At 32.6% G+C, this 23,076-nt stretch overlaps 3 protein-coding genes across 5 annotated transcripts in view; 1 reads left to right on the plus strand and 2 right to left on the minus strand.

Moving 5' to 3' along the window:
* LOC113391432 (mucin-3B) overlaps positions 1–4,155 on the plus strand; it is a 60,323-nt gene extending 56,168 nt beyond the window's left edge. For all 3 annotated transcript variants that reach the window (XM_026627393.2, XM_026627394.2, XM_026627395.2), the window contains exon 7: positions 6–4,155. In XM_026627393.2, the coding sequence (XP_026483178.2) occupies positions 6–3,596 (3,591 nt within the window). In that variant the 3' untranslated portion in view covers positions 3,597–4,155. The remainder of the gene's footprint in view (positions 1–5) is intronic.
* A 176-nt stretch (positions 4,156–4,331) lies between these two features.
* On the minus strand, positions 4,332–8,655 carry LOC113391434 (ribosome biogenesis protein NOP53). Its single transcript, XM_026627396.2, has 8 exons — positions 8,437–8,655; positions 8,131–8,308; positions 7,694–7,907; positions 6,511–6,692; positions 5,875–5,994; positions 5,375–5,601; positions 4,870–5,066; positions 4,332–4,537 (listed from the first exon to the last, which is right to left on the minus strand). Exons 1-8 carry the CDS (start codon positions 8,556–8,558, stop codon positions 4,368–4,370), a joined length of 1,410 nt encoding a protein of 469 aa, XP_026483181.1. The 5' UTR covers positions 8,559–8,655; the 3' UTR covers positions 4,332–4,367.
* Positions 8,656–11,801: 3,146 nt separating this feature from the next.
* LOC113391435 (tol-Pal system protein TolA-like) lies at positions 11,802–19,337 on the minus strand. The gene is made up of 5 exons (XM_026627397.2): positions 19,205–19,337; positions 19,076–19,122; positions 15,462–15,964; positions 13,213–13,416; positions 11,802–12,583 (listed from the first exon to the last, which is right to left on the minus strand). The coding sequence occupies exons 1-5, from the start codon at positions 19,306–19,308 to the stop codon at positions 12,413–12,415; spliced, it is 1,029 nt and encodes a 342-aa protein (XP_026483182.2). The 5' UTR covers positions 19,309–19,337; the 3' UTR covers positions 11,802–12,412.
* Positions 19,338–23,076: the final 3,739 nt, after the last annotated feature.

Consider the following 23,076-nt stretch of genomic DNA (forward strand, 5'->3'; position numbering starts at 1 on the left):
TTCAGGTGTTCCATATCTGTGATACGTCCCGAAAAATATCCTTCCTATGTCCAAATGGCACCATCTTCAGCCAGTCGCATCTCATCTGTGACTGGTGGTTCAAGGTGGATTGCGCGTCTGCCCCTGCCCTTTACGAGTCCAGTGTAGAGTATTATTCAAATGAACAAAAGAAGTCACAAAAAGTCAGCCATACTCTCAGCAAGAATCCTGATCTTCAACAAATTGGAGCTGACAGTCATCTTCGTTCAGAATCGAGAAGAGCTCCTGTTAATGTTCCTAGCACTACAGAAAGGTTATTTAGACATCGTCAGAAACTTCAAACTGATACTTTAACGTCAAGTGCACCGAACGCTAAGGCAACTGCAAGAAGCTACCAAACACTGTTTGAAGTAAACCCGACTCAGAGAACCCAAGCTGCTACTGCTTTTGAGAAAAGAAGAAAAAATCTAGTACAATTGATTACGAACAATTTTGATGGGATTCCAGTAAAGACGACGTTGCCGGTCTACGACAGTTCTACTCTCAAAAGTACTATACCAGCTTATGATCACAACAGTCTAAAAGAAATGCAAGTAGCGGCAGAAACTGCTTCGTTCGCCCAAAACCAAAACAGACAGTTCCTTCAAGAATATAATACTAAGAACTTCAGACCGTACCCAGTTTATACTCCAAATATTACACCTAAACCCGCAAAATCTAAGAACAATCCTTCTTTAACCACTCTTTATGATATTCAAGCAAAACATATAACCCAGTACCTACAGGAAGCGACAACAAAGCGACAAACGTTAGTCCCATATACCAAAAGTTATGCCAGCAACATTAACGAAAGAAACGAGCCATACACAAGGCCAGGAGTATCATTACTTAGAGATTTTTTGGAAAAAGAAAAAAACAAATCAATATCGGCAACAACTGAAAAGATTGTTGAAGCAACAGCTCGTAGTGATAAATATGAAAGCCAAACTTATCCTGAAAGAAAAGTGACAATTGAAACCAAAGATAATTTTGAATCTGCAACCAAGATTCCGCAAACGACTAGAAGCGATAAAACTGAAACTGCATCCTCCGACAGTGAAACATATTCAAGCCTTAATCCAACAACTCAAGAAACAACTGATGCATCTTACAAAGAACGCCGAGATAGGCTTATGAGAAAACTTAATTTTGAAGCATCTGAAACTACCGAACCTGGTGTATCCACTACACCTACTGACAAATATTTCGGAGATCAACCCACTAGAGCGGGACTATTCGTGCCTCCTTCATTAACACCCAAAACTCTACATTCTTTGGCTATTTACTACGCTACAGCCTTAGACAATTTATCAACAACCACTCCTCCTGAAGAAGGCGAAACGACTACACCTGCTTTCGATGAGTACGAGCCAATCGAACAAAGTTTACCAGCACTGTTCAGTCATCAGACTATAACCAAATATGGTAGTCTTTTTGGACATGGTTCTAGTAATGCTGAACTCTTGGAAGAAATTAAACTTGATCCGAATGGTACTTTTAACGAACTAGCCGAAGATCTCTCGGTACAAATGAGTCAAGGTCCTTTGGCTACGTCTCCTCAAATTAGAGAACTAGCTCAAGTATTCACGCATGCTCTCTCCGCTTATCTTCAAGATCCAATACAATTTAGAAAAGTTCTTTCAGACATAAGACCAACGCATCCTTCATTCACAGATATGTTAACAACCAGTGATGAGTTTTCTCATACAGAGCCAACAACTACAGTTAACGAAGAAGACGATGAGATATTAGGATTTTCTGATGACCACAAACTACATGAATCCGAAAATTCTGTCAGAGGAGGTAAAGCTCTCAATCGTGAAACCGAATATCCCTCTACAACAGAGGATACAACTACTACGGCTAAACCTACAACAGAAGCCTTTTCCACTTATTCAACTACGACGCACAGAAATCCTTTCAGATGTTGTGGAAGAATATCTGCTTCGTATACCACCTCTCCAACACCTAGAGATATTTATTCCACTTTATTTCCATATACTAATACGGCAGCTGCTAACGTAAATTCATTGATAAACAGCAACAATGAAGTAACTCCCACTGCAGACAGCATTACCTTATTTAGACAAGGAGGGATACCAAATAGCAATATTATATCTTTATTCGGAAAGACCGTTAGCACTACTGAGGGCACCGCTTTTAATGACTACTCAGAAGTGACTACTGTTCCCACAGCCTGGGGAGTTGACAGTGTTGATTCTACCTTATCTCCAATAACTAACTCACATCAAATGTTTGAGAGTAAAAAACTTAGAGCAACAACTGTTATACCTGAAACTACACCAATATATTTTACTGAAAGTGATAGCATTGAATTAGAAAATGAAGAAGAACTACAAAGGGCTCACAGTCAATCATTTGTATCACCTCAAAATAATAATCTACGACAAGGAAAACAACTTAAACAAGATAATAAGAAAGCGGTTAAGAAGCCTTCTGAAGATTTAGAGGCACCTACCCAATCTACTATAGATACTACCACTGCAACAGTACAAATCACAACACAAGCAACAACGACTCTTAAAGATCAAACAGAAGCGTTAACTACAGTGTCTCCTCTATCCAGTAGTATATTTACCTCTCCTGACAATGATAAATCAACAAATGATTTCCAATGGCAGACTACATTTGGAAATTGGCAAAGCACTATTCTTGATCCCATGACATTGAACGATGGCCTTAATCCCACAGGCCCTGAAGAGAGTATCTCTGAAAAGACTCAACAAACTACTGAATGGGCTTCAAACACTGCAACAACTCCATCGCACGTATCTACAACAAACGAACCTATTTATTCATCTACGGTAAATGCTGAAGTAACAACACCAAGGAATGACCAAAATGAACGTTTCGGTAAATTCCTTCGAGATCCAACGTCCACTGAACCCGCACTAGATTTGTCAACGGTGACAGACACAATCGTAGAAAAGGCTAAAGAAATTATGGAAGGCATGAATGCAACTACTACGCAGAAATTAATGAACGTTATGAAGAAAACCAAATCTAAAACTGTAAAACGATTAATACTACTATTAGTACAAACGTGCGATGACGATCATAACTCTACAGCTGAAGCCTCCAAAAGGGCTCTATTAGAAGCTCTCATGGCTGTCTCTCAAAAAGACATGGAAGAAATCGCTAAAGAAGAAGATTTAACTGAAGCACCATCTACTGTTTCGGATGTAGATTTTGTTAAAACGACAGAAATCCATCGCCGAATGGACCGAGTGCCAGTGCTAAGACGAGGAAAAAAATTAAACATCGAAGCTGAAGCCGTAAATTCTCTATCGAATCCATCGACAACGGAGAGTTTGAAGACTGATGAAACGACAGAAATTACAACAATCAGTTCAGTGAGAACGACAGCACCCAATCGCAGAGGCGGTAGGAAATTTATTGCAAAAACAACAGAATCAGATCAGTTTAGAACGACGGTAACTGATCGACCGATCGCAGAAGCGAGAGTCGCCCCACAAGGTGATTTGAAAGTGCAATCAGACACAAGAGCATTAGAACTATTAAGGTCCTTATACACTATCGCGGCGCGATGGGGATAAATTGACGCAATGCATTATTTATTTATAACTAGGGTTCGTTACATTTATGTTGAACGAAAAAAGTATAAAGACTCAACTTTATTTGAATAAAATGTAAAGATAGTTAATTAGTTTATATAAATAATTCATAAAAGTAATTTAAGGTATACAAGTGGAATTATTTTTAGGTGAATATGTTAAAGTCGAAGAGCTTTGGTATTCAATTCTAGGATGCTCAATTTTGTTCCACCAACGAACCCTAGCTATAACATAACATACATATCTAATTTTTTGTAGATAACACCGAACAGTTAGGCCATTATCTCTTTAACATTCTTGATCAGAGATTGTGAAAATTAAAAAATCAATCAAAAATGTTTTATACACTAATTAATTTATTGTTTTGTATGTTTTAATTATTACTTGCCGATTAGTATTTTAATTAGGTATAAGAAATAGGTTAATATCGAGTTACCTACGAATTACTTTTTGGCGTTTGTTAGCTGCCAATCTAAATGTTGTAAAGAACTATTTTAAGAGATAATTTAAGACATTTTATACAATAAAATTTAATATAAAATGAATGTGGTTTTTATTACTGATTTATTTTTGAATTCTGATACTTTGATACGTCCGGAGCTAATTTACCGATCAATTAAATTTATATTTTTATACAAAAGTTCTCCCGCACAGATTCAATTTTGAAGGAATTAGTGTTTATAGAAATAATTATTTCGACAAATAAAACTTTGATAAAAATATAATCAACTTTATTTCCATAAGGTTCAAATATCACTTTTTCCCCGCAGACCGTTTAACATATCTGTCAATATCCTGGTCAGTGACCTTGTGTCCAGATTTGAAGTAGCTCTTCAGCTTCCTCTTCTTCTTCATCATAATCTTGGTGGCAGCGAGAGCGCCTCGACGTTGGAATGACTCGAACCGATCTTTAAGGAGATTAGCTGGAAATAAAAGTATTATTGTAAAATAAAACATAGTTTACAGTAAATTAAGAACACAATAAAGTTGGTGCTGTTTGTCAAACATGAAGCCACGGCCTTCATTCAAAATCTATATAGCTATTTGTGTCCCTAGCGAATAATTATCACTATAAAGAACAATTAGTTGACAAATACATGTAAAAAATAAAGTTGTGTTCTTTTTCTCTGAAGAAATTGTAGCTTTTAAATAATATTCAAAGGATAATATAGTAGAAGATTTTTGATCATGTCTCATGTGAATTTAAAAACTAACCAAATAATTTTTCAAATGACAACAAATTAAATTAACTTACATGTCATTGGTATCTTCCTCAAGTCACCGGTCAGCTGTTTGGGGTCAATAAACTCAGGCTCCTTGACCGGCGGCTTGCGCGCGTTGAGTGCGGGAAGCGCCGTCTCTTCCAACTCCTTACGTTTAGTGATGCGCTTGGTTCGCTCTTCTGCATCTCGACTCTCCTTGTCCTTTAGAGATGCTTGGATCTTACGTAGCCTAAAAATTTAAGGAAATAATAATTATACTAAAGTTTACTTTCAAAATTAAAGTTGAATTCGCTAGCCTTAATATATCCAATATAACATGCAAATATAATACGCAATGCCTCCACTGGTGACAGATCTGGTGTCACTGCTGACAGGCTGATCCATTTATGCATAAATGTGGGTAAACGAGGCAAGTATTCCTCTCATCATTTATACGGAAACTTTTTAAATCCATAATGTAAATAATTATTTTATGAATAAACACAAATATGCACCATGTGTAATTTCACATTTCATGTTGTGTTACTTTCAACTTACTTGTAAATATCAGTAATCTTCTTTTTATCAATCTTCTCCCTCTTCAATCTCTCCTTCTCTAAAATCCTCTCTTTCTGCTTTCGCCGAGCCTTGTGATCCTTCTTTTTATTTTTAACAGGAGGATTGATAGCCTTGTACTCATTGTCACCAGCCTCCTCTGGTTCAGGATCATTTGTTGGATCGTGAGGTTGAGGTAAGCCGACGCTCATCTCTTCTCGCCATTGATTCTAGAATTATATAGAGCATAGGATTAGCAAGGCATCTTGAAAGAATCCCATATCCAATCTGTACAAAGGATAGCTATTTCAGGGAAGAATTTTTACACACCCTAGGTGGTTGCCTAATAAGACTAGTATAAATAGTTTTACATATTCATTTTAGGTTTATTTAATTATATTTGTAATAAAATATTCAATAGATATACTATTTTTGTATACTCTCCTTTTATCATTCTTTCTTTACCAGGAAAACATAATAATAATGATTATTGCTTACAATACCTCTTTCTCCTTGGGTGTGACTTTACTGAATAAACCAGTGGTCACTCTGTACAAGTGAGCCTCACGTTTCATCATTTTTTGTTCATGCTGCACCACTTCTTGCAGGAGTTCTTGATGTTCCTTTAATTTAAAATTTTTATAATTAGCATATTAACACTGAGCTAAAAAAATATTTATAGAACATTAAACATATTCTTAAAAAGAGACAATAATAATTTATTGTTTAGTCACTTATATAATGAAAAGATGTAATAAATCTATTTTATTTGTATCCTTTTTAATTTAATTTATTATGGTCCACAAACAGAAACTCATTAAAAAAATTCAAGCCAATGTGATCTAAGATTTTAGGTCCTTTATGCCTATATTTACACGTTTTACTAGCTCAATCACTCATCACAAACATACACAGAAACACAGCAATACAAAGTATTAATGTTTTGATAGTAAAGATGGATCTGGACAAAGTCCTACCGCCATCAATATCACAAATAACTATTATCAGTAATTAGTCAGTAAAAGCCTTGTTTAATTAGCCATTTGAAAGACATAAAAATAAATGTTTAAACTTTTAATTGATACATTGCAAAATTAGCTAGGACCATATCACGATTTCACCATAAAATAAATTTGAACCTGGAATGATGGGTTATAGCTGACTCCGGGATGAGGAATATCAACAGCCTTCCTCTTCAACACAGTCTTTGGTGGTGGAGGCTTTGCTCTTAACCTCTTTGTTGTTGGGACATTGTGTATCTGTGCTTCCGTTGATATAAAATCATCGATAAGTGTCTCTGGAACACCCTTTGCTTCAAGCGCTGCAAAAGATTTGAAATTAAAAATTTCATATATCTTATAATATGTTTAAATGTTCAACATAAAGACAATAATAATGGCTTTTTTTTTTAACAATGGAAAGCAAGAAAGGTCAAATTGTCCTTTAAGGAAATGAAATATATAGCTATGTTACTAATGCTCATTTTCCAAAAGTACAATTTTGGTGCTATAGCATATCTTCCCTTCCACTATTAATCTGTAATGTCAACCAAAATGGAACATAAGCCAAAGATCATTGGTACTAATCTGGGCAAGAATCAATTTTATGAGTTTATAATCAATCTTGTATTTAATAATATTCCAATCATATATTATATCTACGTTTATTTTTTCTTATTATTTTTATTACTTTGTTGGATTTTCTGAATAAATAAATAAAATAATTTCGAAAAATATATCTTATTAATAAATCTTATTATGCATCTCTACAACCAGACATTCCAAGGCGACCTTGGTTTTCTCTTCACAGGCAAGCTAATTGTTGGATCACCACAACTATCTGTCGACTATGCCTTGGACATACATGTACTCCCATACATCTATGTAAAATTAGAGTTAGAGATCACTCTTTGTGTGGATGGCCTAGACGAAGGTTCCCTACCCCATATACTGTTCTCTTGCCCCAAACTCCTCTATCCTGTATATGACGTTCTCCCTCCTAAAGTTCCTCGCCCTATTCATGTTGAATGTTTGTTAATGTTTGTGTATAGTCCATTTTGTAAATTTCTATGTAAATATATTGAACGTAATAAGATTAAGCTGTAAATAGTTTTGTGATTATTCTTCTGTTTTTAAATAGCAATTATTTTTTATCTAATTATTATAATTGTGTTGTTGGCTGTGGGTTTTTGATTCCGTCTACTACTATCATGCCTTCAAAATTAAATTGAGCCTGTAATCTCGACCACACCGATCAATCTCTAAATATAAGACATTAATATAATATATTATACTAAAATTAAAAAAAATGTTAAGTTCTTACACTCATCCCCCCAAATATTTTTATCATATGTTTTTCTAAATGATTTTGACTTTTTCCTTTTTTCTGCAGCTAATCTCTTATTCGCTTTTCTTGTTTCTAATTTCTTTGCAAGGACCCCTTTCACCAGTTGCCGTTGCTGTGTAAGTTTTGATAAATCAGATGGTTTCGAACCCACTGGTTTTACATGGTTTCTTTTGGCATTTGGATCTTGTACCTGTAAATAATAATAGATTTTGCTATTATATGAAGACTACAATATCAGTTTTCAGTATATTATAAATATTTTTGATAATTTTTAGCTACACCTTTAAAAAAAGTTGATAGTCTGTTTTACATTAATTTATACATTATTATAATTATAAAAGACTATGGGCAATATTTATAAGAGGTGACAACATCTAATGACATTATTTTCTACTATAAAATGTTCCATGTACCTTAGAAGTGGGTAAGAGCACTTCAAAACATTTTGGTGTTACTGGCAACAATGCTCGTTTTCTCTGCTTGGCAGTCTGATGCTTTATATCAGGTTTAATATCTGGTTTTTCTTCTGGTACATCATTTCCATGGGTGTCCAACACAAACAGTTCTTCATCTGGCTTTGTGTCAAATTTACTATAAATAAAAATTAATGTTTTATATTTTCTACAATTTAGCTAATAAGTAGATTAATATTGCTTTTATAAATTAATTACATGCATATATACATTTTTTTCAAAATGTTAATGAAAACATAACCTTACCCAAGTCTCTCTTCCAATCGCTGGTCTTCGAGAAACTCTTCAACATCATTAATATCGCAATGTTTACGCCACGCTGCTTTATTTTTCTTAGAAACACGTTTCTTTTTCTTTATTACAGTCATTTTTATTATTTATTCTGAACAATCACATGGATACCACCAGTCACATTTACACAACACCAAATACAGATTAAAAAGAGCGATTCAATTGTTGTTTTGTCAAAGTCAAGTGAGACCTTCGCATGGCAAGGGCAATTGTCAAACATTTCGTATTGCACAGATTATATTGCTGGTTGTATTTTATTTTAATAACAAAACAATACCAACAACCTGCCTTATATAAGTTATATTTAAGATAAAGTACTATTGTTTAAAAGTTGAAGCTAATAGCTTATATTCGTTAATATAAAACTATTTACGATTTTTGTATTTTTTTTGCATTCCATACCAACTCCCATCTCCATTTACCCCCTTAGAATATGATATTCGGAATATCCTCTCATAGTGCAGTTATGTCTTATATGGATAAGGCATAACTGTGCAAAATTTCATCCTGTATTACCGGTTTTAGCTGTGCGTTTTTTATCAGTAAAACGTAATTTATATATATAATTAATTTGTTTTCTATAAGTAACTATACAAAAACGAAAAATACTTTTAACATAGAAAGGATCATTATTATTTATATACACCAAACATGGAAAAGAACCTATAATTAATTCTTATAATGAACCGAATCTTAGTACAGACCTAGATGACGACCTTACTTGACGGAAGCTTGCTGGATTCTTAATTTTTAGTATGAAGTAATGGGATAGAGATAAAACCTTTACATGTAACACAGTAATGCGTTAGCTTAAATTGTAGAAGTTGACTTATTCTCTATTGAAAATAGCCGCCATGGTCAGATTTGATAAGAAAAAGATCTCTGTATGAAAATAATTGAGTCGGAAATAATTTTAAGTAAAGCCAAAAATAGGAACATCATCAACTCTGTGTAATAAGTTTGTGCAACCAGAGAAAATTTTCTACCAAATTTTATGCAATACAGTAAATGCTCAAATCAATATTTAATAAGGATATAGGTCTCTTCATATGGTATCACTTAAGAAAAGAATTCAAATTTAACGAAAACAAAATATAAGATGATTTAAAATTATTCTTATTCTTAAGATGTAGACTTTGGCTCTTCGTGATACTTAATCACATTATAATAGGAAAACAAACGGAAACGATAATATTGCATTAGGACGTAAATGACTAACTACAAATAATGTATAATGAATTATTTCAAAAAATATTTAATTAATGTTGTATCCTGTCACTGAGTAAAGATAACATTATATTTAAATAAATAACGTATAATTTCCATAAAAATCATTCACATTTTACCATTGTACGACATGAAAAATGACTTTGAGTGGAACATTTATATGATTTACTCTTTTTTATTTAACTAAGCTTTGATATTTTTATACTCCATACCAATTAGGTAGGGTCAAATCGAGTTTTTGATTGATTGGTCTGAAATTTTGCGCCCACAGTTGTTAGTGATATTTTTATTATTTTTATTACATGTTCGAGGACACAACCAATTGCAAAACTTGAATTGTTCAATTTAGGTTTCATCGTATAATCATATAGGATTATAGGGCATATCAAACGCTATTTGAAATGAAGACGAATATTTTTATTTTTTTTCATCATTATTATTAATAATATCGCTGGTTGCGTTGCGTCTTATGTTTAAACAACACATGATTAACACTTAAAAATAAACAACAAAATTAAAAACTAAGGAAGTAAATACAATTTTTGACTATTTTATGCATTAAATTTTTTTACTACCTTTTAAAGTAATTTAATGATCACCTGTTTCCCGTCGGATCATGTCTTTCAAACAATATTTTCTCTCTAAAGAAATAAATATTAAATATTTTTGTTTATTTCGATTCTTTCTTAACCAACTGCAAAAAGGAGCATATCCATTCGGTTGTATTTCCTTATGCTAGAACCTTAGAAATTTGTCATTGGTTAGGATTTTTTTTCTGCAATTCCTAATTCCCGTTTAGTCAAAGGTGCATCAAAATCTTGCATGATTTTATTTTCGCAATTTCTATGACACGTGGAAACATCATATATATGTACATTTTCGGAATTTAATTAGCATCATAAAATCTGGTGGTGAGATGATTTCAAGAAATAAAACATTCCAAATTTTACCGAAAATGAAACTGGAATATCTGATTTTAACAAATATTTCAATATTTTGTCGTAAATGTTATTTCGTTCAAAATAGTCAAAAACTCTATCAACAATGGCATTGAACTAGCTAGGCGGCTTATTTACTCTTCACAATCATCTTCTCCTTCCTCCTCCTCTTCTTCGTCCACTTCTCCGTCCACTAGCTCTTCTTGTGCTTTTTCTGGAAAATGTAAAGTTAGAATTTTGTTTTTTTTTTTTTCATATGTCATTAAATATTATGAGATTTAGACGTTAACTTGTTTATAGTAATACTTTTTGTTATTTAGTATGAAAATTAAGAAATGGTTAAAAACTACAATTTAAATGCTACTGTTATTATTGACAATAATGCAAATTTCTATACTTAGAGAGGTTAGTCTTTAAGGTGCTATAAAGTTAAACTAAAATGACAATTTAAGTGAAACTATAAATTTAACTCACCTACCTTTTACTCCACCGATTCAGTCGCTGATCTACCAATTTGCACCGAAATTTTCATGATCGGAATTTAAAACGTAACCACTATCGGAAAAAGTTGGAAATTTTTCATAGGATTCCGAATCAAGCAATGGAATGGTTTTTGTTTCAGTGGAAATATTTAAAGGTTCATTCTGGTTCGTGGTGGAAAGCGATTTATACTGGACCGGAGGGCTATTATCCGGTTGAAACCGGTTTTCAGGATGGTATGACAGATTAAAAGCTAGTTGTTTTTGTACTGGAGCGTTGTTATATGTTATGAGTTTTGCATTTCCTTGTTTCTGGTTTGTGTGCAATGGTTTGTTGGCTGGAATCTGGATTGGACCGGACTCTGAAAGAAGGGAAAGCGCTCGGTTAACGAATCGTTGATTCGTCCGAGGACGGGATTTGGGTTACTGGTTAGGTTGCCCAGGTTAGGTCATCGGTTAGGAAAGTTAGGTGTGCCTTAGAATTATTATTATTGCCAATGATAAGTGGTTTTATTGACTGTTAGCTGGTAACATTGTCAGCATTTCTGTAGCCGCTACTTATGTTAAATTAATATTAATCAAGACAAGGGTTAGTCATAGTCAATAAGTATAAGTGAGATGTCAGTCAGGAGTCAAGTCACTTGTCAAGTAGAGTCGTTTAAATATTGAAATACTATTTAAGAAAACAGATTATTTATTAAATAAATTGTTGATCCATTTTCATTTTTTTTCTTGGACATCGCACTTAACTTCGGAGTTAGTATTGTTACAAATGAGTACTTTCCATTTTTGTAAAATACATAAATGTCATTATGAATACAAAAATGAAAGTATGACATCATAAATATTAAATCTTATATCTTAAAATCGATGTAAAAAAAGTACATAAAAAAATCTATCACATATTAACCTAGCTCTACCTATCTAATCAAGGGAAATATTTACATTAACATTTTGTGAATATTGGAATATGAAGTCGACTTCAATTTTATGTAGAATATACGATTGATAATGAAAATAAAAATTAAATAGAACAATAAAAGTTATACGGAAACGTGTAAAACAGAAATTAATATAAATTACCCGATATTTTTTTTTCATATTCCAATAAATACAAAAATTACCGATTATTCCAAAAAGCCTCCTGTAGTCGATTTAAAATTATAAAATTTAATAATGAATTTAAATAATTTTAAGTTATTGAACTGGTTGAATTGGACCTATGAAAATCACATTGTCCTTGAACCGACCCGAGGATTTGGAACATCAGCATCTAGACCCTTAATGTTACTGGTTTTGGAAGTCCGACTGGTAATATTCCTGGCTTTGTTCTGGGGCCGCTTGGTACTCCTCGTAGCTCGTACCTTCATGGGAGTTATCCCGATGCTGGCCGAGTCCGGCGGCTGCGGCCTTCGCTGCTGCCTCCGCTGCATTAGCCTGCGCCTGCTGGGCCGCCGCCTGAGATAAAAAACAAAATCGTTAGACTGCTGTTTATGACGCTCAATAAAACTAAAACAGTGAGGCATCTACTAAAATTATTGTTATTTTGGCTTAAATCGTTATCTGTCAAATATTGAGCATTCGAATCTTAATTATTTAACAGTCTGTAAAACAATCGTATCCACTGATATCAGATTTTGTTTTAATATTGAATAATTTTTTTCAAGCAACTTCCAATTGATTTTAATAAAAAAAAAACGTTTGTAAAGAAAATAAAGATTAAAAAATAAATAACAGATTTATTTAAAATAAATATTTATTATAAGTCGAAATGCTTAGAAGAACACCGATATTGTTATGTCCTCTATAATGTAGATCTTGGCGTTGCTCGTTTCCTGTTACGAAACGACAAGAATTAATATAACTTTACGAATTCATATGTTGTGATGTTATAACCCATATTGCAGCTAAACTTAATTATTGATGCTGGATTCTTGAATTATTTTACTAATTTAAGCAACATATTTGAAATTATAATATTGAATATATTGTAGTTAATGTTAATCTTATTATATTACAAATGTTGTAATCTTATAATATTCTGGTACGTAGTTCCGTAATCTGTGGTAGTTTGTGTTGGACCTCACCTGAGCCTTTCTCGCTGCCGACTGCGTGGCCTCAAAGTCAATTCTGACGCCCTTGAGTTGTTCCTGCAGGGTTTGCAACCTCTGTCGCGCCGCGCCCACCATGGCTGTCTGAGCTCCCAACTCACCGGCCGCCTGTGAAGCCGCCTCGTTCGCGTTTTCGGATGTCGCTTGCGCGGCGTTTAGAGCAGCTTGGATCACGTTCACCTATTTCATAAAATAATTTTTAGTTTTCATTTGGTCACTTCGATGTTGTTGAAATGCATGATTTTTTTTAAAATATTATACACGAGTTATTGAATTGTTATAGTGTATTTTAATATATTTTATATAGTGATAATATAATATTTATCATCCTTATCATTATCTCAGCTGGAAGGATCATCAGACGGCCGGTCTTGCGCTACCTGCATCCAGCGGTTTCAAGCGACGCTCACAATATTGTCAGTCCATAATCATAATATTTATGCAAGCGGATAAACCATAATATTACTATAATATGAGACAAAGTAGCGGCTTTGTATTAGGTTAGGCTCAAACAAAATATAACACAACCTTAAGCGTATTTCATAAGTTAAGAACCTAATATAAAAAACGCATTCAAATAAAAAAAAAAATTACCGATTTAAGAATATAATTAAAAAAGCTATCTAGATACATTTCTGTGTCATGGTTGATTATTGGAGCGTGTCAATTTCTTGACGAGATTACGTCACGATCAAAGAAATTGGTACATTATAGCTTTAACGGTGTATGACGTAGACTATGTCTATGTAGCTGTACATGACGATTTAAAAGTGCCTTTAGTAGCCTACTTGAACAAAGAATATTATTATTTCCAATAAAACCATAGCATGACAATTACATAGGTGATGTACCGAGACTAAAATACTATAAATGTACTCATTAAAAAATATTTAATTTACAAAATATTGACGTAGATATGATAAAATGAATGTGTGTTAATAGATTCATACGTATGTAGTATACTTGTATATTTTAATTAGGTTTTGAGCCGTGATCTTACTTTTAACAACGTCAGATGTCAAAAGAAGAAGTACGATCGTCCAAACTTTTTTGTTAATTTATAAAACTTTAGGTAAATACTTCAAACTATTAATTACTAAAATTTAGTCATTGTCAGGTTAGAGGTGCTCATTTAAAAATTAGTAATTGCTGTTAAATAGAACGGGCCGTTTTTTTCAATATCATTAGCATGCACGTAAACCAATTTGTTGTTTATTTTATTTCACCATACTTTAACAACGGGCTTGTAATCAATAATTTCGCAAAATAATTCAAAACTTTTTGCATCTTTGTAGCAACGATATGCAATCGGCTGTAAGAAATGATCCGTTGCTAGAATTAAATTATTTCTTTAAAGTCATTATAAAGTTTTTATTTTTAAATAAGTTGTTTACGATTCGGTTTAGAAATAAAATCGATTGGTTTCTTTACTTTGAAGAACAATGGATTCAGTATTTATGGATTCTGAATTTTACACTATAAATACAATTGGGCGTAAGAATGAAGAAATGGAATACACCTTGATGTTTATTGGGTTAGGTTAGGTTTTTTTTATAATTTCACTAAGTATATTTTATATAATCGTTTTAATTATTTATTAAAGAAGAATTTGTTAAGATTTATAACAATAAATTTATCGAGTTGACTAATGGTGTCCAAATACCTAAATAATAATTGATCATCGTAAAATAGTCTTGCAATCATTATCGTCAATTTAATTAAGTTTTATAAAACTTCATAATCAATTTCGTATTTGAAACACATTTAACAATAGACCTCTTTGAAATTCCATCATATCAAACAAAACTATTGTATGTAACTATTTGAGTACCGACCTAATATTTACGTCACAAAAGATTTAGTTTTGCTATTTTATTTTTAAAGTAATTTCTATAACGAAATTGGAACGACAGTAAATTAAACGTTACTTTTCGATATCTTAACGTTTGCTCTTTTTTGTTCGTATCGTTTTTTATAACTTTACGCAACTTTGTGCTTAACGTAACCGTTTTCAGTTTTAATAATCGCTTTAAATTGTATTTTGGTAAAACTGTAAGATTTCAAATATAAAATAAAAAGCACACAAATGTACAAATCATGATCCCAAATAAATGACTTGAATTTAATATTTGGTTAGTTTATATAAAACGATAAGGTGACTTATGAATGACCTCTATTTAATTTTATCTTTCTAAATTCCCATGTAATGGCTTTTTGTAACATACCTGATGCATAGCTTGTTGTGCAGCTTGTGCCGCCGACTGGGCCGCTCTCTTAGCCTGTTGCAGCTGCATTTCCTCGCCCTGCAGCGACACCTTCGCATCACGCACTTGCTGCTCCAAACCAGAGAGGATCACTTGCTTTCCTGCCAGCGCTGCCTGTGCTGTCGCACTAGACTGAGCCGCGGATTGCGCCAACGTATTCTTAGCCACGTACGCCGCTTGATATGCAGCAGCTTGTTGATTGCCAAGCGCTGTCTTCGCTTGATTAGCCGAACCGACAGCTATCGTCCTTAAACCGCTGCCCTGACTGAAACCTTTCTTTGCGTTGTTACCACCACCAGTTGCAGCGGCCTGGACGTCCTGGATGTAAGCATCATAGTGACTTGCGGCCTCCGCTGGGTCTCTCGCCTGATTAGACTTTGAGTTGTCATATTCGTAATCGTATTCCACTCTTTGGGGAGAATTCTTTTGGTGGACAGGCGCAGAAGATGCAAGGGAGAGCGACCCTGTAAAACAAAAAGTTTTCAATTGCTATCATTCTCCAAGACAATTTACGTATAAATTTAAATAAAGCTACATTGTATATAATGGAAAAGTTTTGGAACATAGTCTTTAAATTATTTGAAATACTTTGATACTCATAATGTGACAAGTATATACGAGCAGTGGTGGAAATTAGATCGTGATCATTATTGACATAAACATTAAACATTTGTTGAAAACTAATAAAAATATGATCCTCTGATTTCTGAATTAGTAAAAAAAACCTGATTGACAAACAGAGAAGGAAAAGGCACAGATTTTTTTTATCTTTGCCTCTTTATATATATATTAAATTATTATACGTTAAGAAAGTAAACGTAAAAATTCAGTTTACAGTTTTTATTGTCTACATTGGTGACAGGGGGCTAGTAGATTTTCGCTCAGAATATCGCAATTCAACGGGGAAATGGTGCTAGCATCCCATCCAGCATTCTACGCGGTCATAATTTATACAGTAGCTATTTAAATTTACATTTGTATATAAATAAGGTCTAAATAAATAAACGTTATGAAACGTTTACATAAATACAATTACACGCATGATTATCAGAATCGCCCGACCATTACAATGACTTGAATCACGTTAGACCGACAATTCGGAAGGAAGGGATGTATTTCCTGACTAAATCTTAGATAACATTTAAAATTGGTTTCGCTCCATTTGTTTAACGCATTACTAAGATCGCGTGTTATTATTATGTGTTAATTGCTACATTTAGATTCAGAAACTAGTATCTGAAAGTGTTTATTAAATGTTTGATTACTATTTGATTCATATAATGTTAAATCGATGCGTTCAATTTATTTATTATATAAATTCAGAGTCCACATACATGTATCGAGATGTAGTAGAATGTGTATGTTTTAAACTATAAAATAAAGGTAAACGTGACGGCTACCTTCGTTATATTTGCATGAACAATAAGGTAACAAAAAAGTTTCTATACAAAATTATATTTTTAAAAAACTAAATATCTAATTACATACAATAGGTTAAAAAATAAATAATAATAATAAATAAATAATAAATATTGGACAACATCACATACATTACTCTGATCCCAATGTAAGTAGCTAAAGCACTTGTGTTATGGAAATCAGAAGTAACGACGGTACCACAAACACCCAGACCCAAGACAACATAGAAAACTAATGAAGTTTTGCTACATCGACTCGGCCGGGAATCGAACCCGGGACCTCGGAGTGGCGTACCCATGAAAACCGGTGTACACACTACTCGACCACGGAGGTCGTCGAAAAAGTATTTATATTCTATCTTTCTTCTTAGCATTTTACGTGATATTGAAATCAATATATGAAATCGTATTAAAGTTTAAATTGATTTCATTTTAGGAAAAAAATAATTAATATATACTAGCAGAATTAAAAATATCAGTGAGTGTTTTTTTTTTGTGCGTGAGGGTTTTTAAGTTTTATTAATTTAATCAAATTATATATTTTTGTATAATCCAATGATATGCCCGTCGGTGATATTCGTGCAGGAAGCAATAAAATATCGCAATTTTTATTCTCAATCGATGAGCAATAGTTTCGCTTCGCTTTCGAGGGGGGGCATACCTTAAACAAATTTCTTTGGGCAAGATTATTTACTTAGTTTTTACTCTCCTTAAAAACTTAAACATATCCATTTAAGTACAGGAGCGCGGGTTTATTTATATAATTAATAATTACTTAAGAAAAAATAATTTGTGTATATAAGGCTGGACTCAAACCCCACTATCGACCCTACAAGAAATAGCGACGTGCATTCGCCCTTAAGGTAAACCTAACGTTTAACCTCAAGTTGTGGTTTTTATGTATCCTGTACACTTGAACTAGGGTTTCACGGAGAAAGTGAAATAATACCGAACCAAATATCTTACGTTATAAAAATAGTTATAGGTAAGTATAATGGCAAAGGAAATCTTTTGGATGGCGATATATTTTCTATGTTTGTGTGATACAATTCTATTTTATCTTTCATAGATATTAAGACTACTTCATCGATATTAAGTTTACTTAAATAATATTTTATCGATATATTCAAAAAGCGACTGTCCCAATACATTATTACAAAAATATCTGTCTAAGTATATAGAATCGTAGTTGTGTTTGATGATTTCATGATTTGTATGTTATTTTCTACAGTGGAAAATGTAAGTACGACAACGAATATCTGTAAATTGTTTTAATTTTTTTTTTAATAGTGTTCTCATGTAAGTGATGTAATTGTCTTTATGAGAATAAATAATCTTTAAACCTAATATTTCAAAATAAAGTTGATACTACTATGGGTTATATCTATCATATTCTTTCGTTTTCTTTTTAAGTATAGATACAATATTATTATTTAAGAAAAGCACAATAAAATACTTTTGGAATAAAATACTATTTAAGCTACATTAAATAAAATTAATGGATAAGATGTATTTAGTAGATGGATTTATGTAAAGAAGTCTTATAATTTCAATATTTTGCGTTTTAATTTGTTACAAGCAGGGTCGAATGCTATGTACTGTCCCCTAGGTAATTCAAGTCTAGAGAGGGTTTAACTACTTAGATATGTCCCGAATAACAATACTTCAGCACTACAGAAGTAAGTAATGTAACATTGATATACATAAAAAAGAAAAATCTTGTACTTGTACTTTAACATATTTTTCTTGGAACCCTAGAGCGGAGCTTGGCCCGTAGAAAGCACATTGAAACCTATAAACGTCTAGACGTTTTCCGTGATCATTGGCAGTTAACTGAATTGCCTAAATCCAGGGCAAGTTAGAAGTTGTCTACTAGCGTATTATAATAGCCTTAAACAGCATTTCACCCTCGGTTCCAATTAGGACTCGTGTGAATGATATATTAATACGATTATTGGAATTATTTAATCAAAATGAATTTATTGTATTCGTCTCATAACGTAACGAAACTTGAAATATAAAAATTATATTTAAAGGATTTTTATTCGAGTTTATATCATTTCTATATGTTTAATTTATTAATATAATATGAATTTACCTTTATTTAGCGTTAATAAAATAAAATTAAACTGTAACTAAATGTATTATAATACTTACCAATGCATAATAACACAACGCTGAAAGCCCTCATATTTCCAGTCGTACTGAAAACACAAAGTGACACTTTTATTTTAAGCCAAAATAAATTAATATAAATAAATAGAGAACACGAAAATCACAATCTACCTTCCAGTACTTTCACAGAAGTTTAATATATTTGGTTTTGGGAGCGGGGTCGAAAGTGCCCCTAGCTCGACTTGTGGAGCAATGTACAGACGGAACCTCGGCATTAGTATTTATAGAGAGTGTTGTATTGACCGCGGACGCTGAAAGTGTTAGATAATTCTATAGAGCTGCTTTTGTTCTTTGCGTCACGTTTATTTTTTCTTAAGACTTCAATCCTTTCGCTGAAAACTTTACAATAGAATTATACTATATTGATAAATCTGCAATTACATTTTAAATACGAATGTCAATTTGCTAAGAATGTTATCAAATATATATATTATATCGATCATGGAATACGTTGTTATTGCTAGTACTGAGTATTAATGGCATGAAAAAGAAAATATACGACAAAAATGGGATATTAACATTCTTAATTGTTAAATATTTTAATAAATATTCGAGGACGATTCCTGCCATATTAATTATTTAAATATGTATGTATATATTAAATAAGAGCTGTAATCTTCTAGTAGTATATAGTAAGTATTAGAAATAGTCTGTAAATGCTGAGCTACGGCCTGCTTTCCTTTTTTTAAGGAGACGTTTCAGTCCTTAGTCTGTCATGCTGCTCTTATGTGGATTTGTAGTTGGACATTTGGAAGAGTTTCATCCAACATATTTAAGATCGCGTTCTTCACTGCTGGTCACGAAATAAAATTTACAAATACAAATTAGGCAAATGAAAATTCAGTAGTTCTGGCCTGGGCTTGAAACCGCCATCATCGGATAAGATTTTCGTCCCACTGGGTTATCTCGATTAGTTATATTTGATATTAATCTGCTAACAATTTCAATCTTTAGAGAAATTGTGTTTTTTTTTTGTGTATTGTGTTTGTAGTGATATTTAACTATTTTAGGTTAAGGTGAACTATTCTGTGGCGGTAATAGCAGCTCCACATGATCCAGAGTTTGAATTTTATGAAGGGTGCATTGTAATGTAAAAAATTATATCACAAGTCGATTGTAATTAGAAATACACACGAAAATTGCGTCGCTTTAAATGTTTTATGAAACTTATAAAAAAAAATTGTTTTTTTTTTTATTGCAAGAAAACAAAAGGCGACGAGTCGACGAGTGATAGGGTTATGATTTGCCACTTTGGCGACATTAACAATTCTTACAAGACTTATTAGCTATTTCATCAGTTTCTCAGGGGGTAGATAGCGACTGACAACTAATTTGAATGTTCTATATTATCGAATATGACGGCTCTATTCTGTAAAAATAGTTTGTATTTCACTCTTGAAATGTTGAAAATCGACTTACGGTGACACGCTATAACGGTGATGCGACCCTTTAAATTCTATATTTACTAATGCTTTATCACTTTCTGATATTTCACAATGGTGATCTACGATGAGTTTAGAGTTTTTTCTCACAGAATAGCTTCATACGTTTCCGGGTCAGTATAGTAATACTTAACTATATGTTATTATAGTTCTTGCAATCTACGAGCGCGCGTGGCCTTTATTTGTGTTTGTAACCGTAAACACATAATTGCGTTAGTGTGTGTAACCGACGGAGCGATCAGTAGCGTTATGACTTATTCTACCGCCAAACAGCAATACTTTGTATTTTCGATTTATTTTGCGTATTTATAATCGATTGAATAAATTTTCTTTCAGTAGAATTACAGCTCACAGATACAAGGGATACAATGTCTTCGATCCCGTTGGCAGATTATTAAAGATACTTATATTTTGGGCTGTCATTGTCTTTGGTCGAAGACGAACAATTAGCATCAAGAACCGCGTTTATTCGTCTACCTGCCTAAATAAAAACAGACATATATTTATTTTTACCTACTGTAAGTTTTATCTTTTATGACGTTTTAACTAAAAATAAACACTATTTAAACACGGGTTTACAAGAAATCTTGTAAACTATAATTGTGTCGATCCTAGGGAAGAGCACAGATGTGTGAAATACAGATATTTATTTGTCTATTTCAGACACAGAGACCATATTCGAGCTTATTTTGTAGATGTTTATGGTGATATAGAAATAAATAATAAAACCTCTCGAGGTCTGAAGGTGTCATAACATGTATTATATTATGTATGTTGGAAAAACACGACATAACAACGAATATATAATATAACTCTAGTGTCGTGGTAAAACCGGTTTCCTTGTTAATAATTTATCTGAAACATTGCGGAAAATCGGAAGTTGGTTTATACTTATTACGATCGTAAAAATTAACATTCGTGAAATCATTCAACATTTTTTTTATATGAATTGTGAAATCTTATCTAACTCTAACATTTTACCTGGATATATAAGCCATAAAAACTTATTCCGGATCTTGGTCTCAATTCAAGGACGTTTCTTTTCGTTATTACTACACTGGCTTACTTATATTTACTTCGAATTTAAATAAGAAAAAAAAACTAGCGGCACAATTATTCACGAAGTTCGTATAACTTTGCCCCAAACGATTTACATAGCGTTGTAGTTGAAAATATAATGTAAACATTTTGCATTTCCAGAATCATAAAAACGATTCCTGACAATAAACTCTTCTAATATACTGACATAGATATAATTATCTATCAATTAACTAATTACTCGGCATAGATTACACTGATTTCGGCGCTGATGTTCACCCGCAATCATCGGTTAAGATGCACGCTTTCTAACCCCTGGGCCATCTCAGCTCTTAGATTTACATATTCCGTGTGATTTGCTTACAGCTCTTCTTTATTATGTAGTACAGACAGTATATTTATATATATATATATATATATATATATATATATATAACATATTCCTTATACATGCTTATATCCACTTAAATTCTACATTCGACTTGCTTGAATGATGTTGCGTCAATTCAAAGTTTAAGTTTTTTATTTTGCTTTACTCATCTTGCGAATAAACCATAGATCCATCGATTTGTCAAATCAATATTAAGTAACTTGAAAACACCAATTATTTTTAAACCTGATGTAATTATTATATATGATATAATTATTTATAACACCTTAAATGTCAATAAAAAAAAACAAAATGAATAAAACAAATTAATTTGTCTCGCAAATTGAACTTCTTATCAGTATATTAAAATATATTAGTGTATTGAACTATGAAATAAACTCATGAAAGTTAATTTAAATTATCTTTTGTGTTATAAGAATAATTCATTAATTACAATCAGTTTAAATATCGCCGCCGTATTATAGACCATTGAAATGATTTATGTGTGTTGCAATAAATATAAAGAATACGTTTTATCGTTTATTTTAATCGTAAATGTTAAAAATTAAACAATTGAAAAAATATCTCAGCTTCAAAATCTTAAAGAATAACCTAATTTTTGGATGTAGGTATTTCTAGTATTCAGGGCCGGATCTACCATATGGCTTTTTGGGCTTCAGCCCAGGGCCCCGTGGATTCAAGGGGCCCCCAGCTAAGTCAAGTCAAAGTGAAAATAGACGATAATACGAAAAAATCCATAACTTTATTAAATTAAACAGATCGTATGTTTTGCAGCACTGCGAGTCCTGCATTTAATCAAACCCATTCAATACATTTAATTCAAGTCTACATTCAGATATGTCTTAGATGGGTAAGTAGTGTCAGCCCAGGGTCCCCTAAACTTACGGTCCGGCCCTGCTAGTATTGACATCGAATTCATTCTGAATATACAAGACTCGAGATAGCCCAGTGGTTAAAACGCGTGCATCAATCCCGAGCAAGCAGTACTGAATATCCACGTGCTTAATTTGTGTTCATAATAATTCATCTAGTGCTCGGCGGCGAAGGAAAATCTCTATCTAATTCGAATGAAATTCTGCCACATGTTTGTGTGTGCCAATGTAAGAATTAAC

Source organism: Vanessa tameamea, chromosome 20, assembly GCF_037043105.1.
Source record: "Vanessa tameamea isolate UH-Manoa-2023 chromosome 20, ilVanTame1 primary haplotype, whole genome shotgun sequence".
NCBI lineage: Eukaryota > Metazoa > Arthropoda > Insecta > Lepidoptera > Nymphalidae > Vanessa > Vanessa tameamea.

Coding starts and splice junctions, on each gene's coding strand:
- LOC113391434 (XM_026627396.2), bottom strand. CDS start 8,558: ATGACTGTAATAAAGAAAAAGAAACGTGTTTCTAAGAAAAATAAAGCA. Junction 5,995..6,510: donor GCTATAACCCATCATTCCAG/GTTCAAATTTAT, acceptor TTTAAATTAAAG/GAACATCAAGAACTCCTGCA. Junction 4,538..4,869: donor GAGGAAGATACCAATGACAT/GTAAGTTAATTT, acceptor TTTTATTTCCAG/CTAATCTCCTTAAAGATCGG.
- LOC113391435 (XM_026627397.2), bottom strand. CDS start 19,308: ATGCCGAGGTTCCGTCTGTACATTGCTCCACAAGTCGAGCTAGGGGCA. Junction 15,965..19,075: donor CGTTGTGTTATTATGCATTG/GTAAGTATTATA, acceptor TTTGTTTTACAG/GGTCGCTCTCCCTTGCATCT. Junction 13,417..15,461: donor CACAACAAGCTATGCATCAG/GTATGTTACAAA, acceptor TTTATGAAATAG/GTGAACGTGATCCAAGCTGC.